The sequence below is a fragment of the Myotis daubentonii genome, chromosome 6, assembly GCF_963259705.1.
Source record: "Myotis daubentonii chromosome 6, mMyoDau2.1, whole genome shotgun sequence".
In the NCBI taxonomy this organism is placed as follows: Eukaryota; Metazoa; Chordata; class Mammalia; order Chiroptera; family Vespertilionidae; genus Myotis; species Myotis daubentonii.
Genome location: NC_081845.1, coordinates 88,983,657 through 89,002,363, shown reverse-complemented (window position 1 = coordinate 89,002,363; position 18,707 = coordinate 88,983,657). Strand labels below are relative to the sequence as shown.

At 51.2% G+C, this 18,707-nt stretch overlaps 1 protein-coding gene across 4 annotated transcripts in view; it reads left to right on the top strand.

Moving 5' to 3' along the window:
- DAAM2 (dishevelled associated activator of morphogenesis 2) overlaps positions 1-18,707 on the top strand; it is a 102,183-nt gene that overhangs the window by 44,428 nt on the left and 39,048 nt on the right. For all 4 annotated transcript variants that reach the window (XM_059701786.1, XM_059701783.1, XM_059701785.1 and 1 more), the window contains exons 2-3: positions 13,100-13,325; positions 18,564-18,653. In XM_059701786.1, coding sequence (XP_059557769.1) covers positions 13,158-13,325; positions 18,564-18,653 — 258 coding nt within the window. In that variant the 5' untranslated portion in view covers positions 13,100-13,157. The remainder of the gene's footprint in view (positions 1-13,099; positions 13,326-18,563; positions 18,654-18,707) is intronic.

Here is an 18,707-nt window from a genome sequence, read left to right as displayed (position 1 = left end):
GCTCAGTGGATAGAGTGTCGGCCTGTGGACTGAAGGGTCCCAGGTTCGATTCCAGCCAATGGCACATGCCCAGGTTGCAGGCTCGATCCCCAGTAGGGGGTGTGCAGGAGGCAGCCAATCAATGATTCTCATCATTGATGTTTCTCTCTCTCCCGTGGTCTCTGAAATCAATAAAAATACATTTTAAAATTAGAAATAACCTGAAGTGTAATGAAGTAGTACTTGACCAAGTGTCTTATAAACAGAACACAAGCGCTCTGAGTTTATTTGGGAGGATTCGGGTAGATAGGGTGGTCCGGAAGGCTGTTTGGAGGAGGCAGGATCTGCAGGGGCTGGAGCGGAGGAGTGGGAAGCCGAGGTGGGCATGGCATGGGCATGGGTGCAGGATAATGTTGTGAACCCAAATGTAGAGCAAGCAGAGCCATTCACTTTATTCCCAAGCTCACACGTTCCCTTGCTTTTAATATCCAATTGCAGAAGGACATACAACCTTTGGGCTATGTCTTATAACAGACAGAGTCAAGAATCCAGGGAATACTGCCATTGATTTAATCCAATCCAAGGCTCTTATCAAGTTCCTGCTGTGTCTGCGGAAAAAGCCCTGTGGGGGAGCTGGAGATAAAAGCCAAAGTGTCAGGCCCTCCAGGAATTTCAGTCCCCCCAGCAGTGGTGCTCTGAGGGAGGAGGGAGGACCACAAAGTGCTCAGAAACCCAGAGCTGGAGTGGAGGGGGACTGGGAGAAGGAGGGGAGGCCAGGATGGGAAACAGCCCAGCCTTGCTGAGTTGCCCACCCAGGCCATTCGGGCAGGAAGCCACCCCCGATTAAAGAAACTGGTCTCTGTGCCGTCCCTCCATTCCGGGACTGTGGCTCCCATTTTTGGAAACACACAGGGAGTGGCTGCGGGGCTGCCCTTCCTGGGAAAGTTGGCCTGCGCTGGCTGCCTGGGGAGACGGGCAGCGCCAGCTGCATGGTTTGTGGGGCCCTGTGCAAAGTGAAAATGCAGGGCTCCTTGTTCCAAAGTGATTAGAGATTTTACGACGGTGATAGCAGAGCCTAAACCCAAGCGGGGTCCTTCTGAAGGCCCCCAGTCCACACGCCCGGGAGGCTGGCCCTGAGGATGGCACAGCCTGGACCTTTCTGTGACTCAGTGTGTGTGGTAAGGTGACCGGCCTGGTGCTGTCTGTCTCGGGGCAGGGCTTCTCTGGACTAGATTATTCCTGGAGCACACGGGGCGGGGGGGATGGGGAAGGATGGGGCTCTGCAGGAGGCTGACATGGCTGTGGGGGCCCCTACGTTCACCACATTTACCATGATGCTGCCTCCTCCTCTCACCTCTGTGCAGGGGGAGGTTGCTGCCTCCTCCTCTCGTCTCTCTGCAGGGGAAGCTATCTGAGATCTGGAATCATTCAGACCGAGGGTCATGTATTTTATGATCTTGACTAACTTGGCCAAGTTCTTATCTTCTCTAAGCCTTAATATCCCTAGATGTGAAAATGCAGATCATAATACCATCTTTGCAGGATGTCGGGGTGATTAACTGAAATAAAAAACGTGAAACTCTGAGCCCGGCCTAGCGGGTAGTAAATGTGAGTCAGTACCCTTCTTTCTGGAAATGTATTGAACATCTAGCTTGTAAAGTGTGGGGCACGGAATAGTTCGGAGACACATTATTCGTTTTTTTCCATCTCAGGCTGGTTGGGGAAGCAGCTAAAATCAACAGGAGAATTTCAGATAGAGGCAGGGGGAGTGTGTGCCCTGTCATGACATAACCCAAGGGAACCCAGTTGCATCTGCTGGACACACACAAACCCATGTGCACACATGCACCTGTGCACGAGTACACACATCCGGGGCAGAATCTAAACTGGGCTGCAATCAGGGCTGTCTTATATGAAAGAGCCCGAGTTTGGGTGTCATCTCCTGGTTTTGAACCTCAGGGTCCTCATCGGTCACAGATCCTGACCTCACTTGATTGTCTTGAGATTAGATGAGATGCCAAATGTCACCTCGGACTCTGGCCCATGGCAGGTACAGCGTCCTTTGAGTAGGTCTCTGCTCCCAGGCAGGGCTCATGGGGACATGACGATGAGACACTGCACTCCCCACAGTGACACTTTCTAAATATCAGGCTTGGGTGACCCCTTTATGACCTACAGGCGGGCTAATTTGAAACTGAAGTGGGGGCTGCTTTAGAGCAGCATTAGTTTCCTCTGCTCATCTACTTTGAGGAACTGGCCGGATCCTCTTTCTGCTGAGACTTGAAAGTCAGTGGAATCAGGTGTATTTGTTTCCTGGAGATGAACACACATATACACATACCACCTATGCATGCACACCATACCCCATACACACAAAAATACACACAAACCATATTCACACACATGCCACATGCAACCACCCGCACACTTCTGCACCTGCAGAGTCACATCCTCTCACGTGCTAACTTGCATTAATTTCTTCTCTTCTCCCTCCCCCCCCGCCCTTTACTGAGCATCCCCCACACTTGCTTGTCCACTCTTCATGGATCAGGTCTCTCCCCAACCCCACGCAAACCCCATCCCTCCTGATGCCTTGTCCTGAGAACTCCACCTCATGGTCCCATTCTCGACCCCCTTGGCCATCTTCTCTGCCTCTGACAAATGTCAGGACTGTAACCCTGGCAGTGAGAGCCCTGTTTTTACCCACCTGGATGCCCTGGCTGCTGTCATTCAGCCCTATCCCAGAGACATCCGGATGGAAACAGGCCTGTCCTGTGTGTGCTTCTAACTCCATCCTCACTCAGCTCCCGGAGACCCTCAGCTCCTCTCCTGCTTTCCTGGGCTGAGCCCTGCACCTTAGCCATCACTCTGAGCAGCCTGGGGTGGGAGAGGAGGAGGGAACTCAGTTGGAGGGCTTGCAGTGTGCTTGGTGCTATGCCGGCTGCCTGATACTTGCCCTTCATTTGGTGCTCATGGCAGCCCTGGGAGGTGGGCATTGCTGTCCGTGTGTCCATGAGGGAGAGGAGGCTCATGGGTACTAAGTCATTTAGCCACAGGCTTATTATGAAAGCATACACTCTTTGCACTCCTTCCTCCCAGAAGATGAAACCAGATGGGCTGAGGCTTTCCCTTTGGGGATTCCGTATTCTGCATCCCCTCACTTCCAGCCAGCCTTTCCTAGCCTGAAAAATAGCTTATAATATTAGAAATCTTCTAGAAGGGAACCTGAGTCCTTGGTGGCTTGATATTGTGAGGCTATGAATAGACCTGTTTGATTTGTTGTTAACAGCTTTGTTGGACTATAATCTTATATAATAAAAGCCTAATATGCTAAGTGTCCAGTCGTCTATTCAACAAATCAAAGCAAAATATGCTAGTGATATGCTAAGGCCACTCAGCCGCTCGCTATGACGTGCACTGACCACCAGGGGGCAGACAGTCAACTGGTCGACCAGTCTCCATGATGTGCACTGACCGCCAGACACTCTGACTGGTAGGTTAGCTTGCTGCTGGGGTCCAGATGATTGGGACTGGGTGAGACGGGCCAGACATGCCCTGGAGCCCTCCCGCAGTCCCTCCCCAGCTGGCCAACCTCCCACATCCCTCCCTGGCCCTGACTGTGCCCTGGTGGGGTCCCTCAGCCTGGCCTGTTCCTTCTTGAAATCCAGGACCCCTTGGGGGATGTCAGAGAGCCAGTTTTGGCCCATCCCACAGGCCAGGCTGAGGGACCCCACTGGTGCACAAATTCGTGCACCGGGCCTCTAATTGGTATATAACAAACCTTACATAATTCAATAAGTTTAACCTATGTGTGCACCTCTGAAACCATCACCTGATGGTTTGCTCTTAGATCCCCCAGCACCAAGAGCAATGCCAGGGGTGGAGCAAGTGCTTAGGGGTTAAGTGATTGAACCAGGGAATGAATGGTGAACTACGGGAGCTCAGAGGGTATGGTTCATTCAGCCAGCAGCATGTAGCACCTCACATGTTCTATGGCCCAGAACCCAGTGTTGGGTGGGAGAAAATCCAGGGAGCATGTGGTTTGACCTGCTCACTTACAGGCGAGGCTCAAAGTATGCTCTCTTGTCCAAGGTCATTCCTCTCTTGTCCAGGTGGCCTGCTAGGGCAGAGTTAGGACTCAATCCTAAAATGAGGTCTCCTCATCTTTAGCCAAAGGTGGTTCATCTTTTAAAGCATTGTTTTCTCATGAAAGTAATAAATGCCCATGGTAAGAAATGTGGGAAAATCTGGAAAAGTGTAAGAAAAATAACCCCAAACTCCAGGAACCCAAAGAACATTGTGTGTGTCTCTCTCTAATCAGTCCCTATTAACCAAGCCTCATGTTTTGGTGTTTTCAGTCTTGTGACCCTGAGTTGGACATCTGGTCCTGACTCTGATGGCATCTCTGATTATGTCCAGCACCCTCCCCCCTGTAAATGCTCCTCTAACCCTCTGTATGAGCCGGGAGTCGTGGAATGCGACCCCCATTGGGCATGCAGTTCTGCAAACATTCCTCAGATCAAACATTTGCACTTGCCCTATCATCGCGGTATGCACACTTCATTAGATGTATTTAATTGTCTCCCTACCCCACCAAACCAAACTCTTGTTTACCATTGTCTTTTTCCAGCTCTTCACATGGCACTTAGGTGCTCAACAAATATTTGGTAGAATGAATGAATGAACAGATGAAATTATATGGATAAGAGTGAGGGGCAGGTGAGGGGTCACCTTGGGTCTGCTTTTCCATCACATTTGCCTTCCAGGAGCCAATTCAGATCCCCTTCCCCCTCTCCCAGTCCCTGCCCTCCCCCACTCTGCCCACCAGGAGAGATAGGATATGACTGTGGTCCTGTCCAGGATTTATGTCCAGCCCGGCCCAGAGGCACCTGCGGAGCCTTCTCAGTGTGAATGCAGGATGCTGAGGGGACTGGCAGGACTGCATGAGGGCACCATGTCTGGAAAGACAGCCTGAGTCCAGAGTGTGACCATGTGCACAGGCCCACCTGGGTCCCAGGGCTAGCCTCCCCTAATAGCACCTGGGTCCTGCCCTCAGGAGTGACAGCATGCCTTTGTCCTAGGACTCTGGGAGAAGAGGACCAGCAGGAGTGGACGGTAGGACGCTCCGCTCCTCCCCACTCAACCGGGGTTTGAGTTCTCAGCGTGCTGGGTGCTGGGGCGAGTCCAGGCAGGGTACACAGACAGAAGCTGTGGGCCCTCTTCCCTGGAGCCTTATCTGTGCGATGGAGGAGGGGAAGCTAGAGGGTGGTTTCCCTTTGGCCAGGAGCCCCTCTGGCTCTGATGGGTAGCAGACTTGGTGTTGAAATTCCTTCTTCTCCTTTACTTCACAGCTGTCCAAAGAGCTCCCAGCCCTCCCTCTCCTGCTCAGCCCAAGTCCTGTTCTCTGTGCCCAGTACATGTCATGCCAAAGCCCCTCGTCTGCTCACACACGTGCGGGCACACCCTCTGTGACATCCTCAGCATCTGTCCCCTCCTCTCTGTTCTCAGCAATTCAGGGCCTCATCAGCTCTCATTCAGCTGGAGAGAGCTGCATCCTACCTCTTCCCCTCTGCCTGTCTCTCTTGTAGTCCACCCCCTACGGTGCCACTGGAATTGCCCACCCAAATCCCAGCTCTCACCAGGCCTCACAAACTCTCTCTTTTCACTAAGAGCAACCAACTAATCAGCCAGCAAACCACACCCACCCATCTCTCAGCAGCTCCTCCTCAGCTGGCATGGGGGCCTGGCTTTGTCCAGCCCAACCTTGTTTCCCATGCCCCTCTCTGAGCCCTGCATTCCAGCCTGGGAAAACCACGTCCCTTCACCTCTCATTTGCCTCAGGGCTTTCTTGATGCCAGACACTCTGGTACACCTGGTGAATGCTTTCGTGGACACCCCTGCACGCTGGCATGTGCCAATATTCTCTTTTCCTCTGTGACCCAGCTTCAGTGCCATTTCCTGTAGAGACCGTTCCAGATCACTCTTATCCTCCCTGCGGTCCAGGCCTGGACCACACCTCCTCCCTCCCGTGCATCCTAGTTGTTTATGCACGTGCCTCCCCCACAAGACTGCCAGCCTGGTGAGGATAGGATATGAGGTTTGGTTCATCTGAGACGCCCAGGAAATTGCTTTGTACCTGGCGGTCACTCAGGGGGTGGGAGGATGGATGGATGGATGGATGGATGGATGGATGGGATGGATGGATGGTTGGAAGCTTGACCATGGCCTTGGGGAGCTAGTATCTGCTTGTTTTCTGCCCCAGTGAGACAAAGAAACTTATATTCTCTTTATCATTTTTTCAAAATGAGAAGCCAATTGGAAAATCCCTAACTTCACATTCACCCCAAGTCAGAGAAATGCCACTTTGGGGAATTTTCAGTTTCCTTTTCCCGGCAAGATACCCCTTTCTCTCCTTCCCCTTCTCTCCTTCTCTGTGCTTCCCACTCGACAGGGCAGCCTGCACAGAGGGGATGGGGCTGAGAGAGTTGACTTTTGCTTTCTGTGTCTTTCCCAGAGCGGAGGGGAAAGCCATAATTTAGGTGGCTGCTAAAAATAGCTCCCCAGTCCTGGAAAGAGAGCTTGATTATTTTTGAAAGTGCTCCCCGCCCCTTCCCAGCCCTGCCTGAGGCTCACACTCCCTTGTCCTGAGGTTGACAGGGAAGTGACAGCCCGTGGCCAAGCCCTGTCTGGGAGATGGTCCCACAGAGAAGTGGGCGATGGGATGTCTTCGTGCTTTCTTTTCCTGTCCGACTCAGATGGATCTCACTCCCAGAACCGCTCAGCACTGAGTGGGGACCGTGTGGTAGATGTGGGGTCTGGAGACCCGTTTTGAGTCCTCGCTTTACACTCTGCATCTTTCTGAGCCTCACATTTTTCATCTGTAAAAGTGGGCGGCTGGGTGGGGGTGTTGATACTCACATTTACCCTGCAGGCGTGCGGTGAAAGCTCAGTGTAAACCTTGAACGTGGTAGGTGTTCCAAAATGATAACTATAACTTTGTTATGATTAGAATCACTGGATTTAGAACACAACCCTCCCATTTTAATGGGTGAGGACGCGTGATTAGCCTGTTTGATACACTAAGTTGAACCATATGAAATTAATGATTTTGTAGATTAAACATAATTGAATACTGTTAGCTCCATGTAATTCAACCTAACACAGTGATGGGTAAGCTTTCTGTAAAGGGCCAGGGAGTGAATGCTTTTCGCTTTGTGGGCCACGGGGTCTCTGGCGCATGATCGCAGCCATGGGTGATACTTGAATGGTGGGTGTGCTGTGTTCCAATAAGACTGTGTTTGCAAGCACAGACCGTGGACTGGATCTGGGTCCTGTAATAATATGTAACATTCATTCATGTCGAGAGCTTTCTGTAATATAGACAGTCAACCTTCAGGTATCTTCATAATTATAACAGTGGTGTATGCATGGAGCTATTCATAGTGTTTCCCATTACTAGGCACTTTCTAAGTGCTTTACAAACACTAACTAATTTAGTCCTCATGACACCCTATGCAGAATGTGCTGTTATTATTTCCCCATTTTCCTGATGAGTTACTTAGAGAGGCCAAGTGACTTGTCTGAAGCCACAGAGTTAGAGTTGCTGGCAGTTGAACAGAACCCAACCAAGTTTGTGGGTAGAGTTGGGTGCTGGTAATTCAACTTCAGGTTGGAAGTGTGTGTGTAGATAGAGTTATGAGGGATCTCAAGCCTGTTTGCAGCCCCCAAAGCATGAGGAGATGGTCTTCAGAGGCTTGAAGTGGTAGCGGGCGAGGTGTAGGTGGGCAGAGGCTCAAGATGGAAATGCATAGACTTTTCCTTGGGGAGCCAGGTCCCGGGTAAGCTGGGCCTGGGTCCATTTCCTAGGTGGCCTCCAGTGGTGTACAGTGGGTCAGCATATAGGGTGGAATCTCCTGCCTGTGAAACAGGAAGTTGTTTGCATTCCTTATGTTCCATGCAGTAGCTCTGGGCCCCATTCCAAGATCCAGGCTCCAGGGGACATGGTGGTGAGGAGGGCAAAGGAGCAGACTTCCCAGAATGCCTGACCTATACTGTCAAACCAAGGTACTTCTATCCCCTATCTATTCCCGTTGCCTATTAATTTAGCCACAAAATAATAGGCCGCTGGTCAGAACTCTGGCCTCACGCACACCATGCTGTTTCTGCCTCCTTGCCTTTGCTTTTGCTGTTCCCCTTGCCTGGAATGCCTTTTCCACCCTTTACCCTTCCTAAATTCTCTCATCTCTTTCAAGACTAGTTCAATATCATCTTCTCCTGGACACCTTCCCTGGGCTAAACCAGGTCCCCTTTCTCAGTGCTGCCACCGCACGTGTCTCTCTAGCCCTTGTGTTGACTCCCTTGCCTCCCTGGCTCCTACACTAGGAGGGACCTCCTTGAGGAGAAGGACCGCACCTTGTTTAGTTATCACCACCCAGGTCCGTGTCTAGCACACAGGCTAGAAGCTGGCTAAAACCACGTGTGTTCAAGTGGCCACCACTGTCCTCAAAATCCAGTCCTTCACCCATAGGATGTGGTTGTGGGCCAAGTTGCCTGACCTTTGGGAGTCTTGATGTCATCATCGGTAAGAAGGTAGAGTCATGTTCTTGGAGAGTTTCAGGGACTAAGTGAGATAAAGCATTACATGGGCAGCACAGTGCCTGGCTCCTAGCAGGCATTTGGAAGTGGCCAAGGAGAGACACAATAGCATATCCTTGCCCTGTTACCCCCATGTGTGGAGCTTTGGGCAGGGGGCATGGGAAGGCAACTGGAATACTCTAAAGCCACTCTATTGATCCCAAGAGTTAAAGGGAGGGTTTATGAATCAGCTTTGGTCATGTGATAGGAGCACTGAACTTGGAGTCAGAATATTTATTTATTTATTTTTATATTTCATTTTTTGGAGTCAGAATATTTAGTTGTGAGTTTTAGCTCCGTCTCTTAGGAGCTAGTGTTGTGACAAGCCATGTGACAGCTTCTGGAGCCTCATAATTATCATCTGTAGGGAGGGATTATAGCAATAGCCAACCCCCAAGGAACATCACAAAGCTGAAATGAGACCTCAGAGCTAGGCAAACACCTGGCCCAGCTCATAGGAAATACTCAGTTACGAGTGAGTGAGTTGGGGCCTGTAGAACTCTTGAGAAAGCTCTGAGCAAGTCTAAGATATGGACATTCCTTTGACATGTGCCCTATGGCTTAGTGCAGTGGTTCTCAACCTGTGGGTCACGACCCCTTTGGGGGTCGAACGACCCTTTCACAGGGGTCGCGCCTAAGACCATCGGAAAACACATATATAATTACATAATTGTTTTTGTGATTAATCACTATGCTTCAATTATGTTCAATTTGTAACAATGAAATTGGGGGTCACCACAACATGAGGAACTGTATTAAAGGGTCGCGGCATTAGGAAGGTTGAGAACCACTGGCTTAGTGGCTTATAGCTTTAGAGTCAAAGTCATGTGTTTGAAGCCTACCTATGCCATAACTAGCTGTGTGTCTTGAGGCAAGTTACCTAACTCCTCTGAACAGCAGGTTTTTCTTGTTTCTTTCACTAACTTCTTTAAAATGATGCCACCTATCTCAGAGAGTTGTGGTGGGGATGAAATGTAGATATAACCCAGTGTGTGGAATATACCAAAGTCCCAGTTGTAAAAATATTATTCTGCTTTTAGTTATGAGTTAAAAATAAGCACTGATGAGACAGGGCTTTTGAAGTCCTAATTAATGCAAAAACTGGTGCGTAGAGGGCCTGGGGGCTAGAGTTTGAGGGTAAGGGTTAGGATTTTCATCTTTCCAGACCAAATGGGAGCACTGCACTCACGCAATAGGAAGTGCTTCCTGGCTCCGGCGGAATGTGGGAGGAGCACGCAGTGGAGGCTGAGAGCCCTGGGGAATCTTTGGGAATGAGATCAAATCAGACAGTGTGAAAGGTCAGGGCTGACTGGGCTCTGGGAGTTCTTCAGTCCAACCCTGCCGCTGCACCGAGAGCAAACTGAGGCCCAGCTAGGATCACTCCATGCCCCCCTGCCCCACAGCTGACTGGTAACAAGCTCTGGTCTCCTGAATAGAGGACACACGTGTTCTCCACAGTGTGGAAGGATGGCAGTCAGGAGGGGAGTCTGGCAGGAGCCTGAGGCTGGAGGAGAGCCCTGACAGTCGCAGGAGGGCTAACGTGGTGACCAGATGTTTTGGTGCCTTAGGGTGCTGGCTGGTCTGTGTTTAGGGACTAACAGCCCTGGAAGACCTTGTCCCCACAGGAGAAGAAAGGGATGGGGCAAGGAGACAGGATAGGGAGGGCATGGAGCTGTTGGGATTAGGGAAGTTTCCATGGAGAGAAAGGTAGGTGGTGGTGGGAGCAGGTTAAATCCCTCTGGCCCAAGTTCAAGTCCACTGGATTTTGTTCGGTTGTTGCTACCTGTTTTTCTACATTGCTTCTAATACTTTTCTAACGTGGGGACCTCCATTGCCCATCTTTGTAAAGGGGTTTTGCAGAAATGACTCTCTGGTCACCTCCACCTTCCCACCTCCCTGCCCAGGGTGAGTGCAAGGGTTTACCTTTCCATCTGGAGGTAGCTCAGAGCCTGAGGAGAAATCAGATCCTCTGGGTCAGACTTCCCAGTTACCAGAGGTTAAGCCAGGTGGCTTAAATCTGACTGGGCTTGTTTCTACGATGCCCGGCTTGGTGGCCCATCCACGTCTGGAGAAGGGCTCCTGGCTGAGGCTCTGGGTCGGGCAGTCACCTTGCTGTGATGATGCCATTGAAGCCGCAGCAGCAGTGAGGGCCCAGTGTGATCCAGGCATCTCATTTATGTTACCTCCTTTTCTCTTCACCAAAACCCAGTGGGGAAGATGCTATCATTATTATCTCGGTGTCACAGTTGAGAAACCTGAGGTTCTGAGAGGTAAAGACCTCATGAAACATACTCAGGGTCACCAGCCAGGAGTCAAATCCCAGTTCCTCCCACTTCGAAGACCCTGTTCAGGTGGAGGAGGGGTTACAGCAGGGGTTGATGGGAACTTGGGGTGGTGGCAGGTGGAGGCTGTTGCTCCTGATGGAAGAAAATCAGGTGGCCTTTGGAATCCTCATGACCCTTTCCTGGCCTAGAGGAGACCTTTGACACCGGAGCTATTTCTAAACTAAGCTGTGGAGATTGATCTTCTCTAGTGGGGGAGGCTACTAGGGGCTGGAGCCGTGGGTAAAAGGGCGATTGATGCAGGAAGGCAAGCTCTGGTGTGCTAAGTCAGACAACAGCCTGAACACTGGAGTTCAATCCCAGCTCCGTCCCTCACCTGTGAGACCCAGATAAGATAGGTCTTCTTTGAACTGTAGTTTTCTGATCTCTCCATGAAGCTAGATAATTTCCAGCTGAATGTCTGTGGCTTTAGTTTTGGATGCTTCGATGTATCCCTAAGAAAGAGAGGCAGCAACAAACTTAAAGAGGGGTTCATGGGGAGGAGGACGTCCTCAGAAATAGAAACATACTCAGCAGCTGTCAAACAGGCCTCCCCTTAAAGGGGCAGATATACAGCGTTCCCCTGGGTGTGCAGGCCCTTCTCTGGGTCTACTTCCTCCTTCCTCCTGAGGCCACTCCCTATCACTCCTTATACTCAGGGGAGACATTAAAAATATTTAAGGAAAGCCATGGTCAGTGTTTCTCAGTGGTTAGAGCATTGGCCCCACACTGAAGTATCACAGGTTCGATTCCCAGTCAAAGGCGCATACCTGGGTTCCAGGTTCAATCCCTGACCCCAGTTGGGGGGGATAGAGAGTTAGAAACATCGATGAGAGAGAAACATCGATCAGCTGCCTTCTGCACATCCTCTACTGGGGATGTGCCCGCAACCAAGGTACATGCCCTGGGACCCTTCAGTCCACAGGCCGACGCTCTATCCACTGAGCCAAACCAGTTAGGGCTCAATCATGATTTCTTGACCAATTGATAAGGACCCTTTTCCTCCTATGAAAACACAGGTTGGTTGTTTTTCAATTGACCACAAAATATTTTTTGAACATTAAGTGAAAGGCATTTTATTAGCTATAGAAATTGGGGGGAGGTGGTCAAAGAAGCAGGAGGCATGGCCCTGTCTTCACTGTGGCTGTGCTGAGCCAATATGTAAATACATAGCAGACAACCCACAGCACACGCAGCCTTGGGTATATGCTATTTGAGGCTATCCTGTCACAAAGTTTATAAAGAAATATAAAAGCTCCAGGATGACAATTAAAATGCATCATGACTTATATGAGAGGCCAGACCAGATGGCTAAGTTAGTAGTGAAATGGTTAGGGCTTAGGAGACAAAGCAGTGCTCTCCAGAAGTTACCTTGCCTTTACTAGGAACAAGTTATGCCACATTTCACTTATTTTTTCTTGATCAGGTTCTAGGGCTTGGGCCAAAGGAATGCCTTAGGTTAGGCTTGGGTCAGTTCCACCAGACTTCAGGGAGCGTCTCCTCCGGTGTCCTTACAGGAAAGGGCTGGGTAACCACGTGGTTTGTGGATCAAGAGCTGGTTGAAGGACTGTTCCCTGAGAGTAGACTAGTCCTTTGCCATTCCCATCTAGGTCTGTTTGTATCCTTGCTGTGTTCAGCATTTTTAGGAATGATGTGAGTAAAGACCATGGACATGTTCTGATCATTCTGTTCATGGCCTAAATCCAGAAGAAGCAGCTAAGAACCAATACTTAAAATACCTTAACCCTTCCCTCCCCGTTGTATGAAACCTTTAAACTAAGTATCCCCAAACCCCAGGATGAATGAAATGAGTGAGTGAGCCCTGATGGATGTGGGTCTGCCAAGATCAGGGAATAGGGTTCCCTGACGTGATGGGAGAGGCAAGATGAGGGCCATCTTTGACCTCCTGAGAGTCCAGTTTAGGACTACACCCATCCTCTTCCCTAGAGGCACAGAGTAGGAATCTGCAACTGTGTGTCCGGAAACACTGGGAGGGTGCGGTGAGGAGGAAATGCCTCCAGGTAGAAGGAGCCAGAGAAATGCTTGGCTGTTGGGTTGAGGGCTCCTGACAGTTGAACAAAGAAGTTATGGTGGCAGAGGGACCACTGTCCCCGCCCACCTGGCTGCCATGTCTGACCGCTCTGTGCTCTCTGCTCCCCTATCAGATCACGATGAGGACCTAGGGCACCTGCCTGTGGACTGTCCCCCTGGCCTGCAGTGACCATGGCCCCCCGCAAGAGGAGTCGCCATGGCCTGGGCTTCCTGTGCTGCTTTGGGGGCAGCGACCTCCCTGAGATCAACCTCCGGGACAATAGCCCTCTGCAGTACATGGAGTTCTCCGGTCCCATCCCAAACACGGAGGAGCTCAATGTCCGCTTCGCGGAGCTGGTGGTGAGTGAGGGGCTGGGGAGGTGACGGCAACGAGGAGGGGAGTGGCTGGAGTGGGCAGAGCAAGACAGAAGGCAGGGCCTGTGTGCTGGGATCACAACCTCTGAAGCTCTGCGTGGTGCTGAGGTGGGCCCCCAGGACCCCCGAGCTGTGTGGGAGCAGCAGACCACTCACCAGGCAATGCATCCCCAGAAGAGCGGACCTACCTCATTTCTGCTTTGACTTCTAGTCTTAACGGACAGCAGTTAGGCCACCGTGGAAAGAGCAGGTCCAGGTTTTTGTGAAATGAGGCAGTGACCTTCTCTCTGATCTTGGGTTTCCCTGGATCCTTTCACCCCAGGCACAGGAAGAAGAGGCAGGCTGGGATTCTGTAGGCAGACACTGGGCACCCCGGAACAGTGATGACTGGCTAGCAGTATGGAGATGGGGATGCCTGCATGGCACCTGGAGCTGCCTGGGGCCGGGGATGACTGTATCCCATGCCCAGCCTTAGGGAGGCAGCAGCCCTGCCATTCACATTGGTATCAGCCCTTGTCTCTGATGCCACCTGGACCAGAGCAATAACATTGTGCCTTTGTGGGAACCGCTGTGTGTGAGAAACTTCTCCTCTACCACAAAGGGGCAGAGCAGGAAAGAAGCATGATTCCGCTCATGGGAGGTGTGCTGGTGAGAGAGCCTGCAGGCCCAGGCAAGCCCAGACCAGGGATGAAGGACCTGTACCCAGGATTCAGACCTGAGCCCTGCCGTAGGGCAGAGTGACAGGCACAAGCCCATCTATTGGAGCCTGTCTGCCTATCGTGAGCTCCAGATCACTCATGCTCCTGGTTGACCAATATAGAGATGATGCTGTGTGATTCGGAATGGGATATCACACTTGCATTCGATAATAGACGTATCTGATTAAGGCCATCTAGCCCTTAAAATAACAGGACGCTATCAGATGAGAACATGAAGGTTAGGTGAAAACGTTGCCCGCCCTCCTCATCATATCTGGTTTAGGAATACTCATTGCTGCCTTAATTTATGCCCTTCTCTCAGGATAGGGCGAGGTTGGGAGAGAGCAAGCGTTTCCTAGTGTGGACTAACATGTGGAGCCCGATGCGTTAGCGCCGCTAAGATCTGTTTTCACTCAGAATGTTGCTGCCACCACGTGTGGGTTCCCACACCAAGCAATTCCAGTTCTCTGTGGACAACAGTGGGTGTCCCACAGTTTAACTCGTTTCTGACACTAGCTACCCAGAATTAGCACAGACTCCATGGGTTGAGGGCTCAGCCCAAGTGACTGCTCCCCACTTCATACACCAATCACAGCTAGTGGTTACCCACACTGCTGTTCGACTTGGCTACAAATTGGGGGTTTCCACCATCCCCACTTCAGGTTCAGTAATTTGTTGAATGGCCCACAGAACTCAGGGAAACACTTTTCTTACTAATGCCAGTTTATAAGGGATGTTATGAAGAATGCCAATGATGAAGGGGTGCATAGATTAAGGCCCAGCAGGGTAAGGACAGTGAGGCTCCTGTCCCTAGCACAGGAGCCTCTGTCCCTGTGGACTTTGGGGTGCAGCACCCTGGCAGCATCTGAATGGGCTCAACACCCTGGAGACTCCGAGCCCTGCCATTTAGGGACTTTTATGGCAATTTCATCATGTCACGATCAAGTTTTAGCTCAACCTCCCACCCCTCTCCTCCCTCTGGAGTTTGGCAGGCGAGTCTGAAAGTTCTAGGCTTCTAGTCAGGGCTTGATCTTTCTGGTGTCCAACCCCCATCCGGAAGCAATCTAGGTCCCACCACGAGTGGAGTTGCTTCATTCTTACGTCACTCGTCACTCGAGGAAAAGAAGCTCTTATCACCCAGGAAATTCCATGGGATTTAGGAGCTCTGTGCTAGGAACTGGGAACAAAGATCAAAAGTGTGTCCCTTGTGCTGTCACAGGCAGGGACGTTTTCTCTGTCAGAAGGCATGAGTTTTGACAGGAGGACATGACGAGAGGAATTCCTGCCTCTGGCCCTTTGATTCAGCAAGTATTCACGGAGTACCTTTTGTGAGCCAGGCTCCTAACACGGCGAGTTGGCAAAGCAAGAATGAGTCCGAGAAGTCCTGTCTGTGAGGAGACTAGTGTTGGTTATTGAAAAATAAATGAAAAAAGTGTTTATTAGGAGACTGCTGTGTGCTGGGCCTGGTGGGACAGGGGTTTAATGATGAGCCAACGGGCACAGTCGTCGCTGACAGTAGGGCAGACTGAACTTGAACAGTCTGACCAGTGTGATGAGTGTGAGGGAATGTTCGGGGGCCCATAGAGTGTCCAGCAGGGAGCTTTATTCTAGAATGGGGGTCAGGAAGGTGCCCCTGAAGCAGTGCCATTGCCACTGAGATCTGAACACAGAGTGATGGTTAGATAAGTGAATGGGGGTGCAGAACCATCACAGAGGGGGCCCCACCGAAAAGAGCAGGTCCTTTTGGGGGACACCACGGCGATGAGAATAACTGAGGCTTTGGATTTATTTCTGCAGAGAGCCCCGAGGCTTTAAGCAGGGCTTCCAGGTGACCCGATCTGATGTTCTAACGACCATTCAGGGTCCGCTGTTGAAGAAGGGCGCTGGGCGGGCCATTCGAAGGCTCTTGGTGCAGCCCATGCTAGGAGAGTGGTGGCTGGGACCTGGGTTAGCAGTGAGGGTGAGGGAAGTGGAGAGATTCAAGAGCTATTCAGGAGACACTGCAATAGGACTCGTTGGGTGAGTGAGTAGGAATCAAGGAACACCCATGATTCTGACATGAGGAACTGGGTGGGTGTTGGACCCTGTACTGGACAGGTTATGCCTGGGGAGACTCGAGTTTTGGGGGTTGGGATGATGAACTCAGTTTACATGCTCTTTGCATCAGGGCAGACGGTTTCAGTAAGGAGTGATTGGGTCACAGAGTCAGGGCTATCTGGGCTGAGCCAAGTCACCAAGAAATAGCCAATGATTTAGTGACGGGGGCCACTGGCGAGAAAAGACAAATAACCACAATGCAATGCTGGATATGACCGTTCTGGAGCTCAGGAAGGAAGAGGCATTTTTACCTGAGAGGAGGCTGACTTCGAGCTTGAGGATGAGGCCGTCCGCGGGTGGGCGGGCAGGGAGGGCAGCCTGGGTGGAGCTGACTGTAAGCCAGGCAGAGAGAGGCAGCTGGTGCTGGGAATTGGAACATCTCTGACTCTGGCCGGGGAGCAGGAACACTGCAGGGACCTCGCACGGGGCTCTGGGAACTCTGACTAAGGACACTCCTGGGATGTGTGGAGCGTGTGGTGGTCTAGGAAGAACCTTTGTTTATTAGATCTGCAGGAGTCCGTTTCCGAAGCCAGGTGAACGGATGGGCAGTGTTTCAGATCCCCTTCGTGTGCTGTCCAAGGTGGCAGGCTTGCTCCCGCAGGCTGCTGGCCACTTGGCGTGTGGTGGTCTGGACTGGGATGAGCTGTTAGGGTCAAATACACACCAGATTTCATGCCAGAGACCTCACTGATCATATCTTTACATTGATGGCATGTGGATATGATCATAGTTTAGATATTTTGGGGGGTAAATACAATGTGTTATTAAAATGAACTTCACCTATTTCTTGCTTTTCTAATGTGCCTGGAAAACTTTAAAAAGACATGGGGCTCACATGATATCCCTATTGGACAGTCTTGAGCCACGTGAAGGACAATCTTACATGTTCTCTCGTGAATAAAAGCATAGGGAGCCCCGCTGCTTTGGCTGAGTGGTTGAGTGTGGACCCAGGAACCAAGAAGTTACTGGTTAGATTCCGGATCAGAGCACAGGCCCGGATTGTGAGCTCATTCTCCAGTAGGGGGCAAACAGGAGGCAGCCTATCAGATCGATGGTTCCCTCTCATTGATGTTTCTTTATATATTAAATATATAATATATTTTTATTGATTTCAGAGAGGCAGGGGGAGGGAGAAAGAGATAGGAACATCAATGATGAGAGAGAATCATTGATTGGCTGGCCTCCTGCACACCCCCTACTGGGGATCCAGCCCACAACCAGGCATATGCCCTTGACCAGAATCGAACCTGGGACCCTTCAGTCCTAGGGCTGACGCTCTATCCACTGAGCCAAACTGACTAGGGCTCTCATTGACGTTTCTCTCTCTCTCTCTCTCTCTCTCTCTCTCTCTCTCTCTCTCTCTCTCTCTCTCCCTCCTCTCTCTCTAAAATCAATAAAAACATAAATAACTAAATAAAAGTATAGGGACAAGAGTATGGATATTGATATTTTAGATTCTTATGCTTTAGATGGATGCTACTCTCACTGTTTATCATTATTAAAAATGAAAAGGTTAGTAATGCTGAGCTTTGTTATCTTAAAGCCAGTTTTGCTTTTGATTTAAAACTTCTGGGTGCTGAGTTGAGAAACGCACTGTGTTCCCCCGGCCCATTAGCTATGTCTTAGAAGAGGCTGAGCATCACTCTTGACTCACAGGTGAAAACCTTCAAGAAGGGAGCATTTTGCCTGCCGTCCACACAGACGCACCTGTAAAGTCACCCCAAACCACCCAGAGAGCTACCCTGAGTTTGATGATGTCAGAAACGCCTTGGTTCCCCTCAGGAAGCGTGGCCTCGCCTGCCGGAACCCCAGCCTTTTCTGGGGGTCATGTGGGTACAGGGGCCGCCTCTGGCAGGGACATCTCCAGGAAGCAGGGCACCGCCTCCCTTGGCACCGTGTGCCCTTCCTGCCAGGAGAGCGGCTCCGCCTTCACCTCCCCAGCTCCCCAGCCTGTGCCGGGGCCCATGGGGAGGTCAGAGGAGCCGGGAATTTCCGCAGGAGAGACTGGCAGGTCAGGGAGACCTGCAGGATGGACCTGTCGGAATGCTCCTTTCCTTGTCTGGCCTTGACTTAAGTGTTGACAAGTTTAAGAAGGACAAGGGAAGGAAGGCAAGAAACCCGGTAAGAGAGTTAAGGGCTGGCAGAGCATTGCAGGATGTGCAGGGCTGGTGAGGAGGAGGTGGGTCTGCAGGGGCAGCGGGGTGAGGAGTGGGGAGACGGGCGCAGGGCGAGGGTGGATGGAAGCAGCACAGGCTTGGGCTGACTCCAGGGCACGGGCTGTGTTTCCAGGAGGAAGAATTGCCCTGTCATCCCTCTGATCCTCTGGGAGGAGGCAGGAGGCTGAGGGATAGGTTGGGGCCCTTGTTATCTCCTAGAGGACTGAGTGTTCATCTCTGGGTGCAGACGCCTCTTCTCGCTGTCTTTGCAGGATGAATTGGATCTCACCGACAAGAACCGGGAGGCGGTGTTTGCTCTGCCCCCTGAGAAGAAATGGCAGATCTACTGCAGCAAGAAGAAGGTGCCCCCTCTCACCCTCCCGCCGCAGCTCAGGGTCCACGGCTCGGGGTGTATT